General features: G+C 43.7%; 1 protein-coding gene across 9 annotated transcripts in view; it reads right to left on the reverse strand.

Moving 5' to 3' along the window:
* The window catches only part of PHACTR1 (phosphatase and actin regulator 1), a 560,913-nt gene that overhangs the window by 56,401 nt on the left and 477,633 nt on the right, over nucleotides 1-26,879 (reverse strand). For all 9 annotated transcript variants that reach the window (XM_041770863.1, XM_041770864.1, XM_041770861.1 and 6 more), the window contains one exon: nucleotides 14,492-14,813. In XM_041770863.1, coding sequence (XP_041626797.1) covers nucleotides 14,492-14,813 — 322 coding nt within the window. The remainder of the gene's footprint in view (nucleotides 1-14,491; nucleotides 14,814-26,879) is intronic.

Below are 26,879 nucleotides of genomic sequence, written 5' to 3' on the forward strand. Positions count from 1 at the left end.
TGCTGTTATAGGGAAAATATCCTTGCAGAAGGAGAATTAAGGTTTTGGAAATCATGACCTAGACTTTTTCCCTGAGAAAATAATCCAAAGAGACAAGGCTTGAAGACCTACACAAGGAAAGATGTCATGGTCATGGATGTCAAGGCACCCATGGTGCCTTCCAACTCAGGACGATGTGAGCATAGAACATATGAAAGAGAGGGTGTGAAGTCATTACATTTTCCCATTTTACACTTGCAGCCAATCAGGCTACTTCCATTAAGACTGTCCAGAGTTAAAAAAAAAAAAAAAGAGACTGTCCAGAGTTAGGGCATCTTGTAAGGTAGTTGGACTAGATGGAATCTAGAAGGTTTCTTCTTGTATGACATTCTATGACGAATTTAAATAAACACCAAAGAACCTAAATTATTCTCCAGGGGTGGGGGAATGAGGAGATTCTCCATCTCCCTAGCTCCAAATGATGTCATTTTCCCAGAAAATGTCATAGGGATGAATATTCTGTGATATTCATGAGGCATTGGACAGCTATGCCATCTTGGAGTATTTCCATTCTATTAATTAAACATATCAGGTGCTCCGAGGCTCAGGATGAAGGAGCAGGGCATTTTTCAGAAAAACTACAATAGCTAACACACATGGTCCTTTAAGGGTCCTATAAAAGTGCTTTGTAAATGTTCATCTTCTCATTTATTCTTCACAAAAACTTGAGGAGTTAGGAAGGGTACTGCTATTATCTTGATTTTATGGATGAGGCATTATGTTTCTGAGAAAAATGAGTTATCACATGGCTGTGATCACAGCAGGGATGTAAATTTGGGTCTTCAGACTCCAGGGCCTGTGTTCTTTACACTAACCTCTCCCAGAGAACCCTCAATGCCTATGATTTTCTTTCTTTTTTCTTTTCTTTTTTTTTTTGCCTATGATTTTCTTGTACATATATGTGCTATGAAATGCAATTGCTCCACAAACTCAAGAAAAAACATGGAACATAACAACTTTCTATGTAACAAAAAGCAAGGGTAACAGATGCTCATAGAACCCAACTGCTCTTTTGCTATGAATTCTACTTTGAAGAGCCCCAAGGTTAGAGGCTATTATGGAACACAGAGGCAGGTTTGAATTCTAGACTCGCACAGCATAACAGTTTTAGTGTGGGTAGCACAAGGCTGGAGATGAGTAGCTATGCAGACAGAAGAGGATACAAGAGAGAGGAGACAATAATTAGTAGGCCAATAATCCAACCTTGGATTGTGGGGTGTTTGTCACTAAAAGGGGGGAACACATGGGTTTACTGTGGTCATGGTACTGACCCATTTCATTGAGGATAGAAAGGCCTCACCATCAACTCTTCCCACTTCCCTGCCTTATTTTTCTTCAATGCTCCTTCTCCACTTCACAGCACATTATATATTTGTTGGTCTCCTCCCCTAAAAGGAGGTATGCCCACAAGGATGAGGACTCTGTTTTGTCCTCATTGACCAAAAATAGTATCTTCCTTCATGGAAAAAAAAAAAAAAAAAGAACCAACAGGGAAGAATAAAGAAAAATTTGCCTAAGACAGGATGCCTACTACTTTACTACTTACAACACACAAAGTAACAACAAAAATTCTGAAAGCTTGAGGGTAAAAGGGCAATCCCAAATCTGCAAAAGCAGATATTTCGAACTCTCTTCTTCTTCATTATGCCCTCAAGATAATCCATGGATGTGAAAGCTTTATTCGTTCCCTCAGTCCTACCTCCATCAAGACAAACATTTAGCAAGTTTTCTTTTTGGAAAATCCAACTCTCTTTTTGACTCTATTAAGCCACATAGGAGACACACAGGTGGAGAACACAAAGGCCCCCCTCCCCTCAGCTTTGCATCTATTTCTCTTCTGCCATTTTCTTCCTATTGAAATAGTTGCATGTTTCTAAGGAATCCTTGGACTTTGAATATTGAAGACTGCCTTACCTGTCATGTTTATTACTGGTGAGGGAGAGGCAGTTTACTATAATAATTCATAAAGAAACAAATGCCAACAACCACTCAGGGTCATGACAACAGTTGGTCTCTTTTCAAGACAGCTTTATATCATGACTTTATCTGTGTCCTGTGGTAGCAGGCACATTCCATGGCAGGGCACTGGGCCTCATCCATGAGTTGGGGATGACAGGTCATCAAACACCTCTGATACTCTTTTAGGAAATCGGGGGTAGGTTTTGAAATTAAAAATCACTGCCTATTTTAAACTGCTAATCTTCTTCAAACATACTTGAGAACCATTTTATCCTCCTTTCTGAAGAAAAATGTATAATAAAGAGATATCGCTTTCTGGCAGTATCTGATTTCAGATGCAGTGCTTGTTCAAGTTTTTAAAAAAGACATTAATTTCCTCAAAGGACAGAGAAAATTTATTATCTACAAATATAACACTGAGAATGAAATGAAACTTCCAAAGGAACAGCTTTTGTAATTTGGTGTGCACGAGTTATAAAGAGAGTTTTCAGAGGGGAGAGAGAACAATTTTCTTCTTGGAGACCAAAAATGTGTGAGAAATTATGCTACAAATTGCAGTGCCTTAGGCTGAAGAATGACAGAAATAACCACTGAAATCCAAGAAAACAGTTAATCAGCTTCATTTTAGGCAAGCAGGCCCGCATTGTGTGTTTTATCGTGGCCTTCTAAGATAAGAAACTCAACATTAGAGCTTTTGTTTCTGGGTTGGACTCCAGTCAGCAGGAAACTATGCCATTCTATATATAGATTAGGGCACCGAACCTTCCTGAGTCGAGAGTGTGTTTTGAGCTGCTTTCTTTCCAGTAGTGGTGATAAATTTAAATTCATTCATTCATAACCCTTCCTCTGCCCTTTCCAAGGACCAGGGACCCACATTTCTGAAATCCTGTCTAGGGAGGGGATGGGAGAAATAAAACAAAAGATAAGCAGAGTCTGACCCCCAGGCCATCCGTCCCAGCATTCTCCAATTCGGATGGAGGAGCCAGACACTGGTGTCTTTCTCACAGAACTTCATCTATAGACGTTAGCAGATGTTTCAGGTCATGCTTGGCTGGATGGTGGTGCCGGGAGGGCAGGATGTGGGGCGAGAAGGCCTGTGTTTGAGACCCAGATGGGCCACTCACTAGTTTGGTTCCTTATTGGTTAAATGGACAGACCTGTCTGTCCACCTCTTAGGCTCTTTCAGAGGGTCACGCTGGTGTGCAGCGTGCTTCGTAAATGTCAGTGTTGGTGGTCACTGTTTTAACTAGAAATGTACTTGGCCAATGACCATTTATCATAAACCAGTCATTATGGTTACTATCCATGAGTTTATTAAAAACACTTCCTATAGCATTTTTATATTTTTGGCCTGAAATGTCTTTCTGGATGATGGTTTCCAAGAAGATAAAAGAATCAGTAATCTGGGCAAGAGCAGGGTTTCTACCGATGCACACATGGAATTCAGGAGCAGATTCTCTCGCTTTTGAAAATATACTTCCTTTTTTATCTTCTTAAGATTTCAAAAGATGTTAGTAGTTTGTACAGTCTCATTTTAACCTTCCATAAGCAGTTAGCTCATCACCTTACAGGGGAGCATCTGCCTTGCTCATAGTGACATCACTTTGCACTGAAATCACATCACGCCCCTCAGAATCACAGTTACGTTATAAACCGATATCGACATGGAGCCACTTACAGATAAATATATGCTTCATGATTAAAGAAATGACTTAAAGTAAGAGGTTGACGGTTCTGGCCTCAGAGGTCAGGGACACATGATCACTGATGTAAGAAAGAATCCTTCCCTGGAAATGCGTTTCATTTATTTATTTATTTATTTTTTTTTATTTTTTTTTTAATTAACTTTTATTGGTGTTTAATTTACCAACATACAGAAAAACACCCAGTGCTCATCCCGTCAAGTGTCCACCTCAGTGCCCGTCACCCATTCCCCTCCAACACCCGCCCTCCTCCCCTTCCACCACCCCTAGTTCGTTTCCCCGAGTTAGGAGTCTTTATGTTCTGTCTCCCTTCCTGATATTTCCCAACATTTCTTTTCCCTTCCTTTATATTCCCTTTCACTATTATTCATATTCCCCAAATGAATGAGAACATACACTGTTTGTCCTTCTCCGATTGACTAAATTGGTATGTTGTTTCATAGATGATGAACAAAACACTGAGCTTCTTCAAACAAATGCTACTTCACAAGCAATTGACATTTAGGCATTCGGTTCCATTCTTGCCAGGGCACCAATACACATCTGCTTATCATCACGGAGCACTCTGATTTGCAGACAGAAGCATTCTTACCACAAGCCAACGTAGGAATTAGACTGTTATGGCTACAAGAAACCTTGGAAATCATCTAGTTCACCACCAAGAATTATTCTAATTATTCTTTAGAATTTCCTGTGATCCTGGAGGCCACATGAAAAAAAGTAGTTGCCACCATGGAATGTATTTATACTAGGATTACAAATGAATTGTGCCCTTTGGAAGGTCTAAAAGTAATTATGGAATAATAGGATGTGAGAGATTGAAGGAATCTGTGTGGGGAGGGGGGGCTATTGATTTTAATTTCTCCTGTCCAAGCTGAAATTGTTCCTTTTTCAGTATTCTTGACAGGTAACAATTTAATTCCCAGCTAATATATACATATAAAAATGGGGATATTATCAGCATACAAAATAAACTATTCACATACTTAAAATTAATAATATTATTTTAGGGGAGCCTGGGAGTCTTAGTTGGTTGAGCATCTGACTCTTGATTTCAGCTGAAGTCATGATCTCAGGGTTGTAGGATCAACCCCTGCATTGGACTCTGCACTTAGTGTGGACTCTGCTTCTCTCCCTCTCTCTCTCTCTCTCTGCCCCTTCCTCTGCTCCTCCTCTCTAAAATAAATACATAAATCTTTAAAAAAGTTTTTTATTTTAAAAGAAAGACCACAGATGTTATTGTGTGTCTACCACAATGCTTGGCATACAAACATGTTTCTATTTCTAGAAACACAGTGAAGTTAATAACCTACTTCAATTTATCTAACACAAGGTTATAGAGTTGGGACAGGCCCTGACAGATGATCTCACCTGTTAGGTTTTCCTTCATGAAGTACTCAGGTAAAGCATCTGAGACAGCTCTTAGCCTATCTTTCTTGAAGACCTCCAGCATCTTCTCTCCAGTGGCTCCTGGGTTCTTTCTTATGTCAGATGACAGTCCTCTGTTATTTCTCTCATTCTCAATGATTGGTCCTCTATGAACTTGGGGAGTAACTGTCAACTTCCTTTTCACAAAAATCTCACCACTCCTTCCTCTCATCTGCCTAGAACATTCTCTCATTTCCTTTCTCTCTTTTCATCTGATTATTCCCATCTTTTGGATTTCAGTTGAAATGTAGCTCTCCAGAGAAGCCCATCTTGAATCCCATGTCTCAAGCTGTCCCCCTCCCTGCACTCTTCCTGGTACTGACTCACCCGGTTTATTCTGCCCACAGACTCCATGACCCACTGGGGCCAGCAGCCCTCCATACCTGGTTCACTGCTGTGTGGCCAGTGTCAAGCACAGAGCCTGGTCCAGAAAAGGTACTCCATAAAAAACTGCTAACTGATCTTACAGATACTAAGGAAACACAGGTACCTTCCTTTTTAAATACTGGAGCTTTCCTATTCTAGCAGTTGAGGGATTGCAGGGTAGGAAAAAGTGGAGGAAAAGTAAATTTATTAGAGATGCGTTTACTTGTCCACTTTAAGACCCATATGTAGTAAATAAATGCATCTCTGTAGAACTAAATGTATGGTTCTTAAAATTCCCTAAACCAAAGCCCATAGGTGAAATAAAACAGAATTAAAAATATCAATTATTGATACACATGAGCAATAATAGGAACAAAAATGTGAATTTTTGTTCTGTTTTATTTTTAAAAAAAATTTTTTATTTTAGTTTCAACCCAGAGATTTCAATTATTCCTGCCATGCTAATATACTCCCCAGATTTCAATTATTCCTGCCATGCTAATATACTCCCCCTTCCTCTAATCTGTCAGGATGCACCCTCATCCACCTTTCATCTGCTTGTGCTGATTTTTCAGGTCCCTATAAATTCTCAAAATTCTGAAAGTTAAGTTTTAGTTTTAACCTGAGGATCCTGAAGACAGCTGGATGATCCAGTATGAAATCCTACACCTCAACAGTTTGCTAGAAGAGCCATGGATGGTCACTTCCCCCATTTTATCATGTACAATGAATATAGTACAAGAGAATTAAATGAAGGGACATTGAACTTCCGTGAGTAAAGTTCCTAATCAACATTACAATATCTTGAACTCAAGTCTGATACTATTCAATGTGACAAAGACCTGTGTTAAACTTTAAAGGAAGCCACTTTTACTTTGTTTCTAATATCTACAAAAAAAAATCACAGCGCTCAACCATGGGGTTGGGAGTGTATCCACAGCTAAAGCTTGTTTCTATAATTAAGGGAATTTCTAATTAAACAGTAAACATCAGCTTAAAGTATCTTTCTATTCAAAGATCAGAAGAACTTTTAATCACATTCATTTAATAAATGTTTACTGAGTACTTCCTGCATGACAGGTCCCGTGATGGACTAGCGGTGAGTGGGAAGACAAGGATTGTGCCCACCCACATCTAAGAGAGAATATACAGAGAAATGCACAACATGAGGTAGTGTGTGGAGACAGAGGCAGCCCAGAAGGAGGCAGAGCTTCCTCTGGGAATCTGAGAAGTGGTCAAGGAGGACACAGTATTTCTTGAAAAATAAGCAGAATTTTGCTTTGCAAAACAAGGTGGAGTAGGTGGTGGAGGAGAGGAGGGTGCATTCTATACAGAGGGAATGTTCAAGATTTTAGGGTTATGAGACAAATAAAAAAGGTTAAAGACACATTCTCCACATCATCACTTAGAATTTATGTAACTAACGTGTGTCTTGTGAGAACTCCAAGCTTAACAGTGACAAAGAACATCAGGACCACTCTAAATATCCATCAACAGGGAAGAGATTAACAATCCAACCATAGTGGCTACTGAGGCCTCTATATTCATTCATTCACATATCTGTTTATTTACTCAAATGTTTATTAAGCACCTCGTGCCTGTAAGCCAGGCCCTATTCTAGGCACTTTGGATACAAGCCTGAATAAAACAGTTCTCATCTCTGTGGACAGTATGTTCTATTAGGTGAGAAGAGCAATAAGCAAAATGAAAAGCAAGCAATACAGAATGCTAGGTGGGGGAAAATGCTACAAAAAGAATGAAGGGGAGCTGGAGAACATGCTGTGTAGCTAGGAGGATTGTAGCATTAAGTAGGGGGATTAGGGAGGGCCTCACTGAGGAAGCGACAACAGAGTACAGGCCCAAGGAAGGGGAGGGAGGGAGCCCTGAGGATATGCGAGGGAAGAGCAGTCTAGCTAGGGAACAGCCAGTGCAAAGGCCCTTTTTCAGAGGGTATCTGGGATGTCGAAGGCTATGAGAAAGCAAGAGGGCCTTTATGGTAGGAGAGGGTGGGCAGTGCAGATAACGAGTCAGGGAGAGGACAGAGGTCCATGCCATGCTCCTCTGCTTTGCTTTATACTCATAAGTGCGTTGGAAGGCCAAAGGAACATTTTGGGCACAGTCATTGTTATGGGTTATCATGTCTCCCTCAAAATTCATGTGTTTAAATTCTAATCCCAGTACTTCAGACCCACAGAATGCATCTGGAGATAGTGTCTTTAGAAGAGCGACTGAGTAAGATGAGGTCATGGGGGCAGGGGTGGTTCTAACCAAATGACTGGTGTCCTTCTAAGAGCAGGAGATTAGGACACAGACACATAGAGGGAAGACCATGTGAACGCCCCAGGCCCCATCTACCCATTTACGAGCCAAGGAGAGAGGCTTTAGGGGAAAGCAATACTGCTGACACTTTGTTCTTGGATTTCTAGTCTCTGGAGCTCTGAGAACATAAATTCCTATTGTTTAAGCCACCCAGACTGTGGTACTCTGTTATGGTTGCTATAGGAAACCAAAGCAACCATGACCCGATTTTTGTTACACATTGTCCGTTTGACTGAAGGGGCAGGAGTGGAAACAGAAGATCAGGCTGGTGGGAAATGGCTCATCCAAGACACATCCTCCATGTAGACCCAAGAGCTTTTGCCAACCCAGTGGACATGAGGTCCAAGAGAAAGAAGAGTGTCGAGAGTGAGCCCAAGATTTCTGGCCTGAGCAACTAGAAGTTTGAATTTCCCTTTTAATTGACTTCTTTCTTTAAAGTGTATTCCCTTAAGAATCACCCCCAAATTCCTTCAGGGTCAACAAGGATACATACCCCATCTTCATTTTTTACCAACAGGGAAGCCAGAGCACAGGGAACTGATGGGTTGAATTAAGATGAGAAAGAAAATGAGTGGCTGATTAGGATTTTTAAGTCTGAATTCCCAGATTTATGTCAATTAGATCATAGAGCTTATTGCAGATATTAAAAATTGCATGATAACTGAAATGAGAAAATGTCACTTTCAAAGAAGAGATGAATCATCAGGAAAGGAAACAAATGAAGACCATGTCATTTTAGGAAACTGACACAAGCAAAATCTCCGACACTGGATCAAACTTGTTTGTAATATGCCCTTCAGGGGCACTGAAGGTGAATTTGTATATAATTTGGCTTAACACTTGCTACCGTTTCTTGGACACTTTTACTGCATGCCAAAGAGGATGACTGAGCTGGATGGAAGAAGTCGCTTGTTCTTCACAAACAGCCCTAATGAGGTTGGCGGTGGCATTATTACCCCTGTTTTACAGATGGGGAATTAAAGGCAAAGAGAAGTGGTACCTGAGGCTGACACCCCAGCAGTTAGATGGTGGCAGTCTGTGATATAGACACTGCCTCTGGCGTGGCTGCTCTCATCTTGGGACCTTGGACGAACATGGCACTCTTCAAGTTTGCATCAACTTGGTCTGTAGTTCCCTTCTTCTGCATCCCCTCCCCCAAATCTGGTGAGCCAAAGCTGTAAGTGACCAACCACGAGTCACTTCTTTGTGTCACCAAGGAAGTTCAGGTTAGAGTAATGATTAAAAACTTGTTCATATTTAGAGCAGCATTATCGGCAATAGCCACACCATGCAGAGAGCCCAAATGTCCATGGACTGATGAACGGATAAAGAAGATGCAGTGTAGTACTACCCAGCCATCAAAAAGAATAAACCCTTGCCATTTGCAACAATGTGGATGGAGCTAGAGAGTATGATGCTAAGTGAAATAAGTCAGTCCCAGAAAGACAAATGCCGTATGATCTCAGTGATATGTGGAATTTGAGGAAGAAAATAGACGAACATATGGGGAGGGTGGGGAAGAAAGACAAAGAAACAAACCATAGGAGACTCTTAATGAAGGAAAACAAATGGAGGGTTGATGGAGGGAGGTGGGTGGGGGGTGGGCTAGCTGGGTGATAGGCATCAAGGAGGGCACCTGTTTTTTTTTTTTTTTTGAATTCTTTTTCTTTTTTTTAAATAATAAATTTATTTTTTATTGGTGTTCAGTTTGCCAACATACAGAATAACACCCAGTGCTCATCCCGTCAAGTGCCCCTCTCAGTGCCCGTCACCCCATTTACCCCCACCCCCTACCCTCCTCCCCTTCCACCACCCCTAGTTCGTTTTCCAGAGTTAGGAGTCTTCATGTTCTGTCTCCCTTTCTGATATTTCCTACTCATTTCTTCTCCCTTCCTTTATATTCCCTTTCACTATTATTTATATTCCCCAAATGAATGAGAACATACACTGTTTGTCCTTCTCCGATTGACTTACTTCACTCAGCATAATACCCTCCAGTTCCATCCACGTGGAAGCAAATGGTAGGTATTTGTCATTTCTTTTCTTTTTTTTTTTTTTTTATTTATGATAGTCACAGAGAGAGAGAGAGAGAGAGAGAGAGAGGCAGAGACACAGGCTGAGGAAGAAGCAGGCTCCATGCACCGGGAGCCTGATGTGGGATTCGATCCCGGGTCTCCAGGATCCCGCCCTGGGCCAAAGGCAAGCGCCAAACCACTGCGCCACCCAGGGATCCCGGTATTTGTCATTTCTAATGGCTGAGTAATATTCCATTGTATACATAGACCACATCTTCTTTATCCACTCATCTTTCGATGGACACCGAGGCTCCTTCCACAGTTTGGCTATTGTGGACATTGCTGCTAGAAACATCGGGGTGCAGGTGTCCCGGCGTTTCATTGCATCTGTATCTTTGGGGTAAATACCCAGTAGTGCAATTGCTGGGTCGTAGGGCAGGTCTATTTTTAACTCTTTGAGGAACCTCCACACAGTTTTCCAGAGTGGCTGCACCAGTTCACATTCCCACCAACAGTGCAAGAGGGTTCCCCTTTCTCCACATCCTCTCCAACATTTGTGGTTTCCTGCCTTATTAATTTTCCCCATTCTCACTGGTGTGAGGTGGGATCTCATTGTGGTTTTGATTTGTATTTCCCTGATGGCAAGTGATGCGGAGCATTTTCTCATGTGTGTATGTTGGCCATGTGTATGTCTTCCTCTGTGAGTTTTCCGTTCATGTCTTTTGAGAGAGCACCTGTTATGATGAGCACTGGGTGTTGTATGTAAGAGATGAATCACTGAATTCTACTCCAGAAACCAATAGTGCACCGTATATTAACTAAGTAAAATTTAAATAAATTTTCAAAAAAACTTAAAGAAAAAGAACTTGTTCACACAAATCAGAGATTTAGAGTATTCTTGGGAGAACACAAGCAAGATGGTAAAGGGTCTAGAAACCATCTCAGGGAAGCCTGGGTGGCTCAGAGGTTGAGCATCTGCCTTTGGCTCAGGGCGTGATTCTGGGAGTCTGGGATTAAGACCCACATCGGCTCCTTGCAGGGAGCCTGCTTCTCCCTCTGCCTGTGTATCTCATGAATAATAAATGAATCTTTAAAAAAGGAAACCATCTCAATAAGCGGTTATCTTTTTAAAAAGATTTTATTTATTTATTCATGAGACACACACACACACAGAGGCAGAGACAAAGGCAGAGGGAGAAGCAGGCTCCCTGTGGGGAGCCCGATGTGGGGCTCGATCCCAGGACCCCAAGATCATGACCTGAGCCAAAGGCAGATGCTCAACCACTGAGCCACCCAGGTGCCCCTCAATAAATGGTTATTATAATGAAATTTGGATTCCATTATTGATTATTGGTGTGGAAGAGAGAAGTCTTTCATAAAGTCAATGGTAGTGACCTTCAAAGATTTGGAAACTTTTCACAGGAAAGGAAGACTAGAAATATAACCGAGGGGGTTTAAGTTAGGAGAAGTAAAACTTTTAACTTAATATAAGAAACCTTCTAATAATCATACCTTCTTGACCATGGGGTGGACTCTCTGGGGCCCATGGGAGGCTCCTGTTCTTGCAGGGAGTGGAAGACAAATGGCCAGGAATGCTGCGACAGGCAGTGGGCTGGTTGCCTGGATGCTCTTTATTGCCCCTTTCAATTATAACAGGACTATTTATTCAGATTTATGGCCCAAAGTCTGGCATTAATGCTCCTTAATTCTTCATTTGATTTTCACATGACTTACAGTGTTTCATCAGGAGCAGACCACAGGAATGCACCAGTGCCCGACAGGTGACATTCCATGAGACCTCAGGGCCTTTGCGGGCAGCATGCCTAAGTGCTCGGTAATGTTTCTTCCTTCCTGCAGTGTTTTTTGGGGTCACTGGAAATTGCCAGAAGAGAGAAATGATTCTTTCTTTCTGTGTTAAACTTGGTCAGAACAAAAATGAAGTCATGTTGATAGGCAACCGGGAGCATTTTTAGGCAGTTAAAAGTAAGGTGATCCCAACTAATGAAAAGGTGGCCTGTGAGGCCTTGCTTCAGATCCATCCAGGGCATCTGGAAGACCCAGATGGGGATGCTCAGAAAAGTCTCTCCATCTTGATTTGTTTGGAAATAAGGCCTCTCTCTCTCTCTGGAGGATGATCTTATCAGAGTGATACACATGTTAATTCCCTATGTCTTGGCTGGTCTATCAGAACAACCCTGTGCCTTGACCTAAGCGGGAGAGGAGGGAGACAGGGGTAATGAGAGCCCGGGGTGGCACGAAGCACATGGGATTGTCTTGGTGCAGCTGCCAACATCATGCTGTTCCCCTTCTTGCACCCTCTTCCCATAATATCATCTGTTCTCTTTGATTCATTTCAGTAGAGAACCTGACCAGGTTTAGGTCCAACAGACCTACCTATTGGTCTACATGCAACTGAAATAATCTACAAATACAAGAATGACTGAATCGAAACACGGTTTGTCACTTGTTGGTTAGTATTTTCCACTGGACCTCTTATTTTTATTTTTTTAATAAATTTATTTTTTATTGGTGTTCAATTTGCCAACATACAGAATAACACCAAGTGCTCATCCCGTCAAGTGCCCACCTCAGTGCCCGTCACCCAGTCACCCCCACCCCCCGCCCACCTTCCCTTCCACCACCCCTAGTTCGTTTCCCAGAGTTAGGAGTCTCTCATGTTCTGTCTCCGCACTGGACCTTTTAAAATGGCATATGTAAGTAGACATGTATTTAGCAACTACCATGCTGTTCTCGAGGATCTTTTTCAATTGATGAAAGAGTTTCCAATTCATTAAAGATACTGTATATCCTGTCTTTGCATCCTCTACTTACTAGGTCTCCCTGGCTCATGGGAGGATCAAGACGATAATAAACATATATCAAAGACTAAAAAGTGCCATCCAAAATTGAAACAACTACCTTCTTTATTAGCAATAATAGTAGTTGAAAAGGATGGCAAGGGTCCAAAGACATCTTTTTTTTTTCAGTGAGGGCAGATATTAATTAATATTAATCAAGTCAGAATTCCTAGCAACGACTACTTCCCTTGGAATCACTTCTAGCCCAAACACAGAATATGTCGCCAAGAGTCTGGAAACTATTACAGAAAGCTCCTGACTGTGTCCATCTTGCCTCTGGCTCTCTGTCTGGTGACCAGCAGGCTCTCCAGACTGTTGATTTTCCCATCTGTAGGACCCAGCTGACAGTGGTCACTACTCTGGGACAGGCATTCAGGGTCCCAAGCTCAGATACATCCTACATGGCAGATTGCAACACTTTGTTCTTGTTGTGCTAGGAAATTAGGGGAAGCAACATGCCTTGGGATCATGTTGGGAAATCTAGTAGAAGTAGGGCGGTATCTGAACACACACACACACTTCAGAATGAGTCCTTTGGGTCTTTGCAGACCTCCCAGCAATGCTACTGGAGGCAGATTCTGGTGAAAGAGGCAACTGCACCAGGTGTGGCTAAACATTAATGGTCAATAATCAAGCTATGGCACTCTGCTTCTTTCATCAGCAAAAACAAGGGCGTGCCTTTCTACCTCTCCCATCCCACTGCTTTTTCACCACCATCCTGTCAGCTCTCATCTTCCCTTATTTTACATTCAAAAGATCTTTTTTCTTTTTTCTGAGAGAGAGAGCATGGATGTGAGCAGGGGAAGGGGCAGAGGGAGAGGGGGAGAGACGATCCTAAGCAGACTTCCCACTGAACATGGAGCCCTACATGGAGCTTGATCTCATGACCCTGAGATCATGACCTAGGGTGAAACCAAGAGCTGGATGCTCAACCAACTGAGCCACCCAGGCATCCCTGTCTCCCCCCCCCCTTTTTCCTATCATAAAAACAATACATACAAAATAAAAAATTAGCAGTATGGAAAGATATGAAATATAAAAGTCAAATAATTTCTTTCCCATCTTCCCAACTGATAAGTAACCACTATAATAATTATATGCATATATTTTCAAGAAATATTAAGGCTTATAGAAGTATGTGTTATATGTTCCTCTTTCTATATATTTATGTATTTAGATACATGTACATGTAAATATATAAGTTAATATACTTATTTTTTTTTCTTTGTTTTTTTTTTTTTTAAATTTTATTTATTTATTTATGATAGTCAGAGAGAGAGAGAGAGAGAGAGAGGCAGAGACACAGGCAGAGGGAGAAGCAGGCTCCATGCACCGGGAGCCCGACGTGGGATTCGATCCCGGGTCTCCAGGATCGCGCCCTGGGCCAAAGGCAGGCGCCAAACCGCTGCGCCACCCAGGGATCCCCAAGTTAATATACTTATATCAAATGTTTATGTTAAATATTTGTTTAAAATTTGTATTAAATATATTAACATATTCATACTTATTAGTATATTTATGTATTACTTATATATTTATACATATTATGCTCTTTTATAGTATGTGTATGTGTACATATATATATATTACTTTTTGATAAATGTGACTTTTCTGGAATCTGGCAATTGGCAACACTATTTTTTTTTTCTTCCACACTTCCCTTGACATTCAGGTTTTGGTCTGATTTTACTTTCAAACCTTTCCCCTAGTGAGGATAAGCTCTTAACTCTGGTCTTTATACTCCTGGGTTATGGTCAGATCCTAACCCCCCACTTAGCCAAGCCCTCCCCCCCCCATCAATTACCTTTCCAGCCTCTGCATGGTCATGGCCAGCGTTTTGTTCAGCTCCTCTATCATCCTGCAGCCGGAGGGGTGCATGGGGAGGGAGCCGGTAGTGGAAGGGAGGTGCTGGCCGAGGCTGCCATACTGCAGCTGGTGCTGGATCTGTGATGGCAGGACTGCATGGTGGTGCTGGGCCCCACTCTGCTGGCCACTCTTCTGGGCTGCGTAGGATGCCAGGGAGAGGTCTGGCCCCCCTACAGGCATACAGATCATGACTTTCTTTGGAGGTAGCGGAGGCGACAGTTTCACTGGCAGACAAGGCAATTTCACAGGGGCGCCAGGATCTGCAGCAAAAGGAGGGCGAGAGGCAGCTGTGAGTTTTGGGGTGTGGGAAGAAACTAGAACACCACACGTGCCCACCTTGGGACTGTGGGCATTGACATGGGCCCTGAGATAAAATGTACTGACTGAACACACCAGCAGGGTGGCTGCTAACTCAGCAAGCACCCACCAACTCGTTTCCCGCCTAAAGCGTGCTGCCCTCAAGGGCCCTCGGGGGGCATTAGTGACATCTGTCACACAGCTGTCAGGCTAAGTGAGGCCAACCAGCAGCAGGAAGGGGAAATGAACATGATGGTCCATTCTTCTATTCATGGAAACCCATGGAACTTCAAAGAGACCTGTCCTAGGATACACCATGATGTGTGCAATTTTGCCACTATAATGTGCTAATATCCTTTCATCTGGCACCTTTATACAGGCACAGGACTAGAAGCCAGTCCTAGGCTCACATCCATCAACAGCATGTCCCTCCACAAGGGACATCTATGGTGCTAACTTTAATTCCCTCATCTATAACCTAGGCAGGATGCTTTATGAGGAGTCACTGTCACAGAGTGGGCTCAGGTGCCCCATGAAGAGGCAAGCCCCCCATGGTCTGCATGTTATGCAGCTCATCTCTTCATGGCCACACTTGACCTCCATGAGGTCTGAGCATGGTGGCCTCCTGAGGTCTGAGCTGGTCTACCCATCCATCCATAGTTGGGCTATTCACACCACAGGGGGGCTGCTATAGATACTCCCGGGCTATGGTGGCACCTGCACACACCCAACACCCCCCAGTTCCATGACAGGGTGGCCTTTGCCCTCATCTTCTCTCCACGGCTTGTCATTGTCTTCCCTGGTCTCCTTGAGGCCCCCTTCCCTTGGCAGAGCACTGCTCCTACTTTGCAGAGAAGCCCAAAGTACACACGTGAGACCTCTCTTTCCCTCCAGAACATCTGCATTTCCCAAACTCCCTGATGTCTGCCCACCCCCAGGCCTTTGCCACGTTCCCTCCTCAGGTCAGAGTATTCCTGTTTTGTCCTCCCCCTTCAAGATCCAACTGCAAAATGACCTCCCCTCCCCCGAGGAGCACTCCTGGGTCATTACATCGCCCCTTCTATTCCGCGCCAGTGGGTCTACTGCAGATGTGGGGTTCATCCCTGCCCACGGCAACGGTGGCAACCACGATGGTGGGAAGAACTCGAGCTGCCCCTCCCCCCGGGCCAGATATTGTTCAAGTGCTTTTCAATGTCATCCTCACAATGAGCCTGTGGTGGAGACACATTCTCATCTTGTTTTTGCAGACGATGCCGCTGGACTCTGAAGACACCAAATGGCGCTTCCTGTATACATAGCTGGCTCCTCTCCTGGAGAACAAGGACCTCAGATACTTGGTCACTCTACACTTAGGATCTTGTATGGTGCCTAGCTCACAGAGCGAGAGGCTCACAACTCATTTACAGGATGAGCTGATGTGCTGAGGCTCTGCTGTGGGATGCATTCACACCTTCCCCAGAAATAGATACTCGCCGGGGGTGGGGGGTGGAATATGAGCATAAAATGAAATTTTAGGATCATGCAGCTGTAGGTGTATGGATCCTACAGCTGAGATACACAGGGAAGCCTAATAATTCCAGAGAGCCTGATAAGATTGCTCCCCAACACCAAAATGCCAACTGGTCATAACCACAGGGCTCCCTCATGCTCCTCCGCAAAGGCTCATCCTGTTTGTCACCATCCCCCATGCACAGGACACAAAGTAACCTAACCACGTTCAGGTGAATGACCAATGGTGCTTACTCCAAAGAGGCTGAGATACCAGAAACTCATCCCCTTTGTCCAGTTCCTGTTACTGAAGGGTCCATCCCTTTGGCTCTCAGAAGCCTTTGCGCAAACGTAGCGCAAATGCAATATGTCTGGAAATGTTAAGGGTTTCTATCCAAGAACCTTTACCCGTTATTCCTTCCTTTGTAGGTCTAGCTGTCTGTCTAAGCCAGGTAAGTGCTCACTCGCTTGGGCAGGAGGAAGCAGAGCCAGGAGGGCAGCATGGAGCCATCTACCTGGGAAGGAACAGTGACTACCTGGGTTACCATCTTGCAAAACTACAACTTCCTGCACACACTCTACCACGGTGTTTCCTGCCACCACTTCTACAGCAAAGCTTACTTGGTTTCTTCACTAGGAAAATGGCCAAGGGGACACCAGAAATTGTATCAGAATGGGCAAGGAGGTAGTGAGCAAATTAGTGGCCATGGTTACTTTCACTGCTCAAGAAGAGATGGAGGGGTCCTAGAGGACGCCTTTCTCTTTTCCTGCCTGCATCCCCTTTCTAATTGTTTCGCTACACACAGTCATCAATTATAGGTGGGTAGGAAATAAAAATGAATTACTTAAAATAATTTTTTAGCTCAGGAGATTTGGTAAAAAGGGAGGAAGTTGGGGAAAAGGTTAAAATCAGGTGGCTTAGTATTATCAGAATTATCAGTGAATTAGCTCGGTAATCCCCATCACGGTAGACAAGCGAGGAGGCCTGAGCAGCCCAGATGTGTAGTCACTCTCTGTGCTTATTTTTATATCTTTATGACATCGTAATACCAAGTCACTGCTCATAACAGATCTGGAGCTAGCTGAACACGGTCTGCCATTCTGAGTTTCTGTCTATCGCTTTTTCTGTCCCTTGCAAACTTCTGTGTTCTCTGCCCCCTTGACCACGACACCAATCTGGGACCTTAAATCCTCTTGTAGGGTGGATCACAGAGTCCATCCTCCTATTCCATCTGCACCCCATACCAGACATCTCCCTAAAGCACATGTCATGCTGGAGGTCACACAATGACTTTCTGCCCCAGGCAGTGCTACGGGCCATCCAGCCCAGCCCAGCGCCAGCAGGTACCTCCTGCCCTGCATCTCCCTGGACACTCTGGCCAGGCCAGCTTCCCCACTGGGTTTCCCAGTAGCCATGCTCATCCTCTCTGAGGGCCTTTGTCCTACATGCCCCCTGAAGCACCCTCTCTGCCCAATGATCAAAATTGCATTCACCCTTCAAAGCACAATTGAAGACCCAATACCCATCCCCCTTCCAGCCTTTCCTGCCCCGAACTCCTGTGACCCAGATGGCCAGCACCTCCATTTCATTCTGCTCGACTTTGTGCTGGTTAAGGCCAGCTGCATTTGGATGGCTCCTCCCATTTGTTTTGGCTCCACTAGTGAAGCCCGGACTCCTGCAGCCTTATGATTCTCAACCCCAGGGATGTGTTAGCCTCACACTGATGCAGACCCTCCCACCCCCTCTTAGGGATTCTATTGGGGTGGGTGCCAGCTTTGTCTTTTAAAAGCCATATTTGGGCAGCCCAGGTGGCTCAGAGGTTTGGCGCCTGCCTTCGGCTCAGGGCGTGATCCTGGAGTTCCGGGATCGAGTCCCACATCGGGCTCCCTGCGTGGAACCTGCTTCTCCTTCTGCCTGTGTCTCTGCCTCTCTCTCTGTGTCTCTCATGAGTAAATAAATAAAATATTAAAAAAAAGCCATATTTGAAAACCACGCAACCTCTTATTCTTGTCCTGTTCTCTGAAAACAACAGAAAAAAAAAAAGAGCACTAACTCCTTTTTTTTTAAACAGATGCCAAACACCTAGCATAGAGCCCAGCGATGTGGGGCTTGAACATACAACCCTGAGATTAAGACCTGAGCTGAGATCAAGAGTGAGATGCTCAACTGACTGAGTCACCTGGGTATCCCAAGAGCACGGATTTTTAAGCAGAGCTGTTGGACCACCTGCAATGGTGGCCTGATGCTTGCTAGAAGTTTGTATTCCTGGGCTTCACCTCTGACCTCCCGAATAAGAGTCTCCCAAACTTCCCTAATTAGGTTGGTGGAAATCACTGCCTTAAGTGTGTGGCATCTTGGAAGGAAGCAGTGGGGAGCATGCATTCCATTCCCAATCCATTCATCTCAGGCTGTCATCTGTGTCACAAAAATGTCAGTGCCTCATTAAACAGAAATGAGTATTGGGTGTATGTTTCCTTGTTTGTTTAATACATCCATACAGTACACATAGGACATACCAAAATCAGCAAGAAGGAAATGAGGAATCTAATGCACTGAATCAAGTCAGTAGGAAAAGCTAAACATCTGATTAAGTATTTATTGCTTGAGACAAAATTTGGAAGAAATGCTCCTTTAGGCAAACTTGTCTGAAATGTCCTCAAAGTATTCTAAAACAAATAAAACAGAAAAATTCACCCACAAGGATATAAGAAATCTTTTCATCCACAAAGTACTCATCCATAAGTGATTTTTATGTAAAATTTTTATAAATATAAAATTAAGTTGGAAGCACCTTTAGACAAATTGGTTTTAAGACAAATCCCTTAATTGCAAATGTTAGATTTAGGCAAAGCTAGTCATTAGGTGAATAGATCTTAGACAGTTCAGCTTTCAGTACACTGGTTTCCTGCAGATTAGTCTTTTACTTTTTATATGTTGGGGACATAGAAATAGAGCCTGGAGACCCTGCCGCTGAACACTCAGGGTGGACACTGGCCCAGGGGCTGGATGGAACCGATGCATCATATCCCTGCCACGGGTAGCTGTAAAGTGCCCCCAAATCAGTGATTCTCCCTAATCCTTTCCTCTTACTCCTTGAGTATGATGAGCACCTGGGAAGCATTTAAAATCCAAACACTGGCCCAGAGACCCTCACTCAGGAGACTCATTCTTCCAAAGGGCACCTATTAATCATTTTACAAAGTCCCTGAACGGATCAGCGGAGGACTGACCTGTGTTAAAATCCCTCCAGTTCAGTCCTTGATTCCTTGATATGTAAAAGGAGCTCAATAAATGTAGTCTTCTCTGATACTGAATGAAAAAAAGATATTCTCTGCCTCTCTCAGGGGTTGTCCTGAGGGGCAGACAAGATGATGCGGACACACTTTGCAATTTGCCGAGTGCCACATCCTGGCCTGTTGCTCATGGGACTCTTGATGTACCTGTGAGCATCCCCTAGCCTGATGCTTCCCATCTGGAGTGGGAAGCGAGAAGCCAAGACAGCACCCAGGAGTGCCGTGAGTACAGTAGGTGGTGGTTCTAAGTAAGCCAGCTGAAAGGGGATCCAATAATGCAAAAGAGAGCTTTCAAAGGACCCTCTTGGCAGCTTTCAATGCTTGCAGCAAAGCAAAAAGGGCAAGGCCACTCAGGTTTTGGGGTGCTGTTCTAATGCATGCCGCCCTGCATCAGTATTGAGGGCTAGTGGAAAAGAACACAAAACTGAGAATGACAACCTAGATTTTCTGCTGTTCAGAGGGAAAGAGCTAATTTTTTTGGGGGGATTCAGACTCTTTACCTCTAAAAATCCAGGGATAAAAAAATGTCTCCTTTGCCTCAATAGCACCTCACTGAATAAAATGCTTTGCATCTATGGGATGCATGGTATTTATGGATCATTGGAGGACACACTCTGCCTCCTGCATTTATAATGATGACAGTGGCCGGTCCTGCTGGGGCACACAAAGCTCTCTCTGCCCGCTGACTTAGAAATGCATGAGTCCCTCTGCAGCCAGACTGATCGGGATGCAGTATATTCATAAAACTGTCTCTGTTGATGGAGTGGGAAAGGCAGAAACAACCAGTTCCAGAGAACAAGGAAAATAAACTCAAACTGTGAGTGTCACAGAGCCATAAAACCCAAGAAGGCTGTATATCCAGACATGACACAGCTCTGCCTTCTGACTTCAGACCAGGGGATGAAAACTCCAGATTACTTTTCTAGTCCACTCCTGTGCCATAGGACCACAGTCTATAACAGAACCAGTGTGGGCTAAGGGCACACATTCCAAACCTTTCTTCTCTGTTTTTTATTAACACCTGCTGTGGAAGCCCATTTCTGCCTGAGATATGCATCAGGGCACTTGTCAATGATAGTAGCACTTAGCGCCTTAATGAGCGAAGGTGCTGTAACAATTTCTCAGCCATTTGCCACCTGGTTTCAATGGGTTAGAGTCTCCGATCTCCTTTTATAGATACAGGCACTTCCCCCAAGAACATAAAGAGCCTCTACGAAGTGTACTTAGAACTTAAATGAGAGTCCAGGGGCACCAAAGCCTGGAATCAGACTCCTCCTGGCTGCAACAAAAGTGCTCATACAAGCTTGGTGAATTCCTTCAGACCATCCCAGGGATTCTAGGTTCGTTGGTCAGATGCCTGGAAAGGCCAAATGTGTCGACCAACCCCCCGTGGTAAGACGGATGGGCGGAGAAAAAGAGAAACGAAGAAGTGACTTGCCCTACGTGGAAACTAACGAACATCTGAGGTTTGTGACAAACGTGTCCTGAGACCTTCCAGGGTCCTAAAACTGAATGCCAGTATAGCACACTCATCACGAGCACCTGACTTTGTTTCTGAGTCACTTCCCACAAAGTGACTCTGGGTAGTCACTTTCCACAAAACCATCTAGGCAGATGACAACAAGGAGGGAGGGACGTGCCTCACCGGATGGAGATGTTGGGTGGTGGGAGGGTGGGGATCACAGCGGGGCCACGTGTCATCTTCATAGGGCATGCAATTAAATTCGATTTTTTTGAAATCAAAGTATACATTATTCATTGTCGGGAAACTGCTTTTAAAGAGTCACAACTGTAGGTGTCCCTATATCATGACAGCAAACACCTGTTGAGACCAGCATTTGGCTAGAGATTATAAATCATCTGCGCAAAAGCCCATTATTAGGTGGTTTGATTTTGCAGTGATGTGGATGAGCACCGTTGCTCTCGGGGAGACCGGGGGAGGAGAGCACTGTCCCATCGATAACTGAGCTGTGGAACCTATGCCTACTGCAAGACAGGGACAAAGGACAGTGAGAAGGTTCTAGAGTTGGACAACAGTAAGAAGCATGGACCGGACAGTGCCCACTGTGAGGACTGCTATTTGTGACTGTCCAAGAGAAGGCTGGGAGAGTCAAATCCAAGCCACACAGTCACGAAGGCAAGCAAAACATGCTCATCTGACCTCAGGACGCTGGAACCAAGGGACTGATCGATGATGTCTGGAAGTTGTTAATTGAGATCCTATAAACTGAAATGCTACACAGACCATGTGGAACTATAAAGAGGAAGAACATGCAGGATGAAGGTGTAAGTTCAAGCGAGATCCTTAGATGTTATAAAGGGAAAAAGAGGATGGCTGCAATTCATCTCCAACCTCGCCTCTACCTGATGCACGATATTCATTCATTGTTGGAAGACACACTCCTACCTCTTGCATTTACAGAGATGGTGGCGGCTGGTCTGACCACCTGCAGCTGGTGGTCTCCAAGGGGTGTCCCCATTTTCCCTTGACATTCCCAACGTGCTCTCTGCCACCTAGTTTGACTGATGGATGACTGTCATGTTCTATCTGTGAGTCTAATAAGGGGTTGCTTTTCCATCTAGGTATTGTGGTTCCGTCAAGCACTACAGAAGCACAAGAGTCAGACCGCCTTTATGGCACACCTCAGAGCCTGAGATAACAAGTATCCTGCTAGGAACTCGTGGGCAAATGATCATCCAGCTCCTCCTCTAATGCTTCAACCACAGGCGTTCTCTCTCTCTCTCTCTCTCTCTCTCTCTCAAACTGCTCAGCGCTAGCTGAGGACACAGAAGGGACCAAGGCCGACTCCATCCCTGCTCTCAGGGAACTGACCCCGGGACATTGAAACGATGTCCAAGAGGAAGAACCAAGGGCAGTAGCTTGGTGCCCTTTGCACTTTCCACTGATGATGTGATGGCCATCCCCCAGTTTCCTTTGTACAGCTGGCTGCGCATCTATCCCCCAGCATTACTGTCCATCAAATCCACAAGGGTGTCAAGGAGACAGGTGAGTTGAGATCAAGCACATGCCGCTAAATGTCCACAAAACATGCCCACTTCCCCCACCAAAGTTAAATCCATCATCATGATCATGGCATTTGAGGCTTTCCACAGTTTCCCTTCAACCCATTTCTGGCCTGCTTCTCTCCACAAATCCTGCACCCCTGCCAAGCTGGGCCGTGTGCTAATTCCTGAACAGCCTGGGCCTTGTATTCAGGTGCCTCTGTGTACTCTGCTTCACCTTCCACCACAGTCTCCTTTCCCCTCCCTAACTTTTCAAATTTTACTCATCTTTCAGGCCTGTTTTAAATACATCCTCCTTTATGATGCTCTGTATAATTCTTTCAAGAGGATTTGGTCTCTTGCTATTGAATTTCTTGAGAATCATGTTTATACATCTTCGTATGAAGCATTTTCTGTAGCTTATAATTGCCTACAAGCCCTACAGCTGATGAGGGAACACTTCTTATAAACTGTAGCAAGGCTGGTGGGACACGTTGCACATGGTGGGCACTCAGAGCAGAAGTGCCATTCAGTCTTAAAAAAGGAGATTCGATCGTGTGCTACAGGGTGGATAGAACTTTAGGGCAGCGTATAAATGAAATAAGCCTCTGACAAAAAGACAAATGCTGTAGGATTCCACTTACTGGAGGTACCCCATATTCATAGAAATAAGAAGTAAAATGGTAGTATCAGGAGCTAAGAGGGGAGGAAGGAAAAAGGGGAGTTTGAATTCTTCCAGATGGAAAAGTTCCAGAAATCTGTTGCACAACGATGTGAATATAGTCAACGTTACTGAATTGCACATTTACAAACTGCTAAGAAGGTAAATTTTATATTATGTTTTCACCACAATAAAAAAAAAGTGCCAAGTGCATTAAATCTCCCACCTAACAGTGCTACAAAAAAAAAAAAAAAGAAAGATATTTTGGTGTAATCTTTGCGCTGGTCACAGAGGTGAGAGCAGAAAGCGCCTTTTTAAAAAAGGCTTCTAGGGGATCCCTGGGTGGCTCAGTGGTTTGGCACCTGCCTTTGGCCCAGGGCGTAATCCTGGGGTCCCAGGATGGAGTCCCGCAACAGGCTCCCTGCATGGAGCCTGCTCCTCCCTCTGCCTGCGTCTCTGCCTCTCTCTCTCTCTCTCTCTCTCTGTCTGTCTCTGTCTCCCATGAATAAATAAATAAATCTAAAGAAATAAAAATAAAAACGGTTTTCATAGAAAGTCCTCCAATGCACCCAGAAAGAATTTCTGCATTTTAAGAAAGGAAAATCAAGACTGGAAAAATACTGGGGCACCTGGGTGGCTCAGTGATTGAGTGTCTGCCTTTGGCTCAGGGCGTGATCCTGGGGTCCTGGGATTGAGTCCCGTATCAGGTTCCCTGTAGGGAACCTGCTTCTCCCTCTGCCTGTGTCTCTGCGTCTCCCTCTGTGTCTCTCATGAATAAATTAATAAAATCTTAAAAAAAAAAGACTGGAAAAATACAGAAAATTAGGTATAAAGAGTAAATTTGGGTATATTTCCCATTCTTTCAAGGTATCAACTACTCAGAGACTATGAACCCTAAACCTTCTGGGGCCTCTGGGTTATAGTTCATGTTTCCCACTTAAAGGCAGACACGAGGTCCAAAGTCACAGTGGTCCACTTAGTGGTTTTCTTGTGTTTTTGAAGTAGAATGCAAGGGTAGAGGTAAGAGTGAATGATTTTGTGGAGTTGGAGAGGAATCTGCAGGAGGAGAATAGGGAAGGATACTGGAGAGAAATGAGGACACACAGTAACAGGGTCAGTGAGGAACAACAAAATCAGAGGTGAGAATGGGAATACAGAAGAGTGAGCCATGGATAGTGTCCACAGAACTAGGGAGATGGTATAAAGAGAAACATTGGTTTTGGTATGATAAGCTCTGGATAGAAGATTCTCATTTGACCTGGGTGAGGCTAAGAAGTACCACAGGGCATGGGTGCCATTTGCCAGGAAAGTTGTAAAACTTCGGGATGTTGAAACTAGCCATTGATCAACAGAAGTTCCTTGTATTTCAGGGTCTAAAGACAAAGAAGCCCTGGGCAGGTTCACATTAGAAGAAGGACTTATTTGTAAAGGATCAGCAACTCTTTTCTTTTCTCTTTTTCTTTCTTTTCTTTCGTTTTCTTTCTTTCTTTCTTTTCTTTCTTTCTTTCTTTCTTTCTTTCTTTCTTTCTTTCTCTTCTTCCTTCCTTCCTTCCTTCCTTCTTCTTCTTCTTCTTCTTCTTCTTCTTCTTCTTCTTCTTCTTCTTCTTCTTTCTTTCTTTCTTTCTTTCTTCTTTTAAAGGTTTATTTATTTTAGAGAGGGAGGGGAAGAGTGTGTAGGGGAAAGGCAAAAGGAGAGGGAGAGAGCAAATCTCAGCAGGCTCCACACTGACACAATGTTCAATCTCATAACCCTGAGATCATGACTGGAGCCCATATCAAGAGCTAGATGCTTAACCAACTGAGCCACCCAGCCTCCCCAACATTTCCTTTTCTTTGCTTAAACTGCCAATCTCTAATTGTGACCAAATGCTTCCTATGTGATTTGTCCTGTTCTTGATTCTTACAGACTCTCAACTTTTAACATGTTCTTCCAAACCCAACCCAACTGCATTCAGGTCCTCCTCTTTATAATCAAGTGCCTTGAGAATATTAGTTATTTTTGAAAGATTGGATACATTTTGTCTTTGACTTATGCAAATAAAGAAGCCAATTTCCTTTCCTTTTTTTAAAATTGATTATTTATTTAAGAGAGAGACAGAGAGAGCAAGAAGAGGAAGAGGGAGACAAGTAGAATCCAGACTCCCTGCTGAGCCAGGAACCTGATGCAAGGCTGGATCCCAGGACTCTGAGATCATGACCTGAGCTGAAATCAAGAGTCACATAGTTAACTGAGCCACCCAGGTGACCCCTGATTTCCTTTTTAAGAATTCAACCAACCAATCCATTTATTTATTTTTGAGAGAAAGAAGGGGGAGCAAGAGTATGAGTAGGGGTGGTGGTCCTGAAGGATGAGACAAAGAGAGAGAGAATCTTAAGCAGGCTCCTGGTTCAGCACGGAGTCCAACTCGGGGCTTGATCTCATGACCTGAGCTAAAATCATGAGTTGACCCCTTAACCAAACGAACCAACCAGGTGCCCCAAGAAGCCAATTTTCTTAAAAGGACTGAAAGTCACAAGGCAAAAAAACAAAACAAGACAAAAAAACCAAAAACAACAAAGAAAGCTCATTATTCCATTGTTTTGAATTGTAAGAATAGGTATCTAGTGAGGATGTTAGAAACCAATGATTACAAGTAAGAACTTTGGAGTAAAAAAGTGGATACATCTCTGGCACTTACTAGCTATGTAACCATGACAGAGTTATTTAAATTATCTAAATTTCGTTTTCCTCTTCCAAGAAAAAGAATGATGATAATAGCATTGACTCTGTAGGACTAAACAATATGACGTCAAGTTCTCAAGAAGTGGTAGCTGCCATTATCACCCAAGTGTGAATGCCAGACCACGAAGTCCAGCTCTCACGGGAGTTGATTATCTTTCCTTCAAATAGCATCGATGGGGTACCTAATCACAGGTACCATATGCAGAGGCATGGATTATTCATGCAGTGTGTCATATCAGACTCTGGGAGCCAGGATGGCTGGAGAGGTGATTGATGAAGACTTAGAAAGATAGGAGACAGTGGTGGAGTTCTTTTTTTTTTTTTTTTCTTCACTTCAATCAACTCTTTTCCTCTGGGGTCCATCATCATTCCAAGAGAGATGCATTTTGAGAATCATTCATCTCAGATCATATGCATTATGCAGAGGCATGTAATAATGGAGCATCAGATTCTCCTTCCACTCTGGAAGTACAGTGCGTGGCAGAGCTGCTTGCAGCTGCTCTTGGAGAAGAGAAGAACAGACAGGATGATGACAAGGGAAGAAGAAAGATTGTTTGGGAGAGCAAGGAGGCTTCTCTCCACTTGCTGTAGAACGGAGAACATTCTCCAAGTCTATAATGGTTTTCCTGAGACAATGGAAGCACATGCCAAAGTAGAGATATTTCTGCCTGTCTTTGCCTGATCATGTACTTGGAAGTAGCCCCAGGTCAGGTTCGTGCTTCCTCTAGTATCCCACCGGACCATTAGCCACTGTCACTCTCTTATTAATCATGCTTGGTGGCTTTCAAACTGTCCTGGGTTTCCTTTCAAAAATGTCAACAGGACAACAGACAGTATGAACATGCTACAACTGCTAAGTCT

Source organism: Vulpes lagopus, chromosome 10 (genome assembly GCF_018345385.1).
Source record: "Vulpes lagopus strain Blue_001 chromosome 10, ASM1834538v1, whole genome shotgun sequence".
Classification (NCBI taxonomy): domain Eukaryota; kingdom Metazoa; phylum Chordata; class Mammalia; order Carnivora; family Canidae; genus Vulpes; species Vulpes lagopus.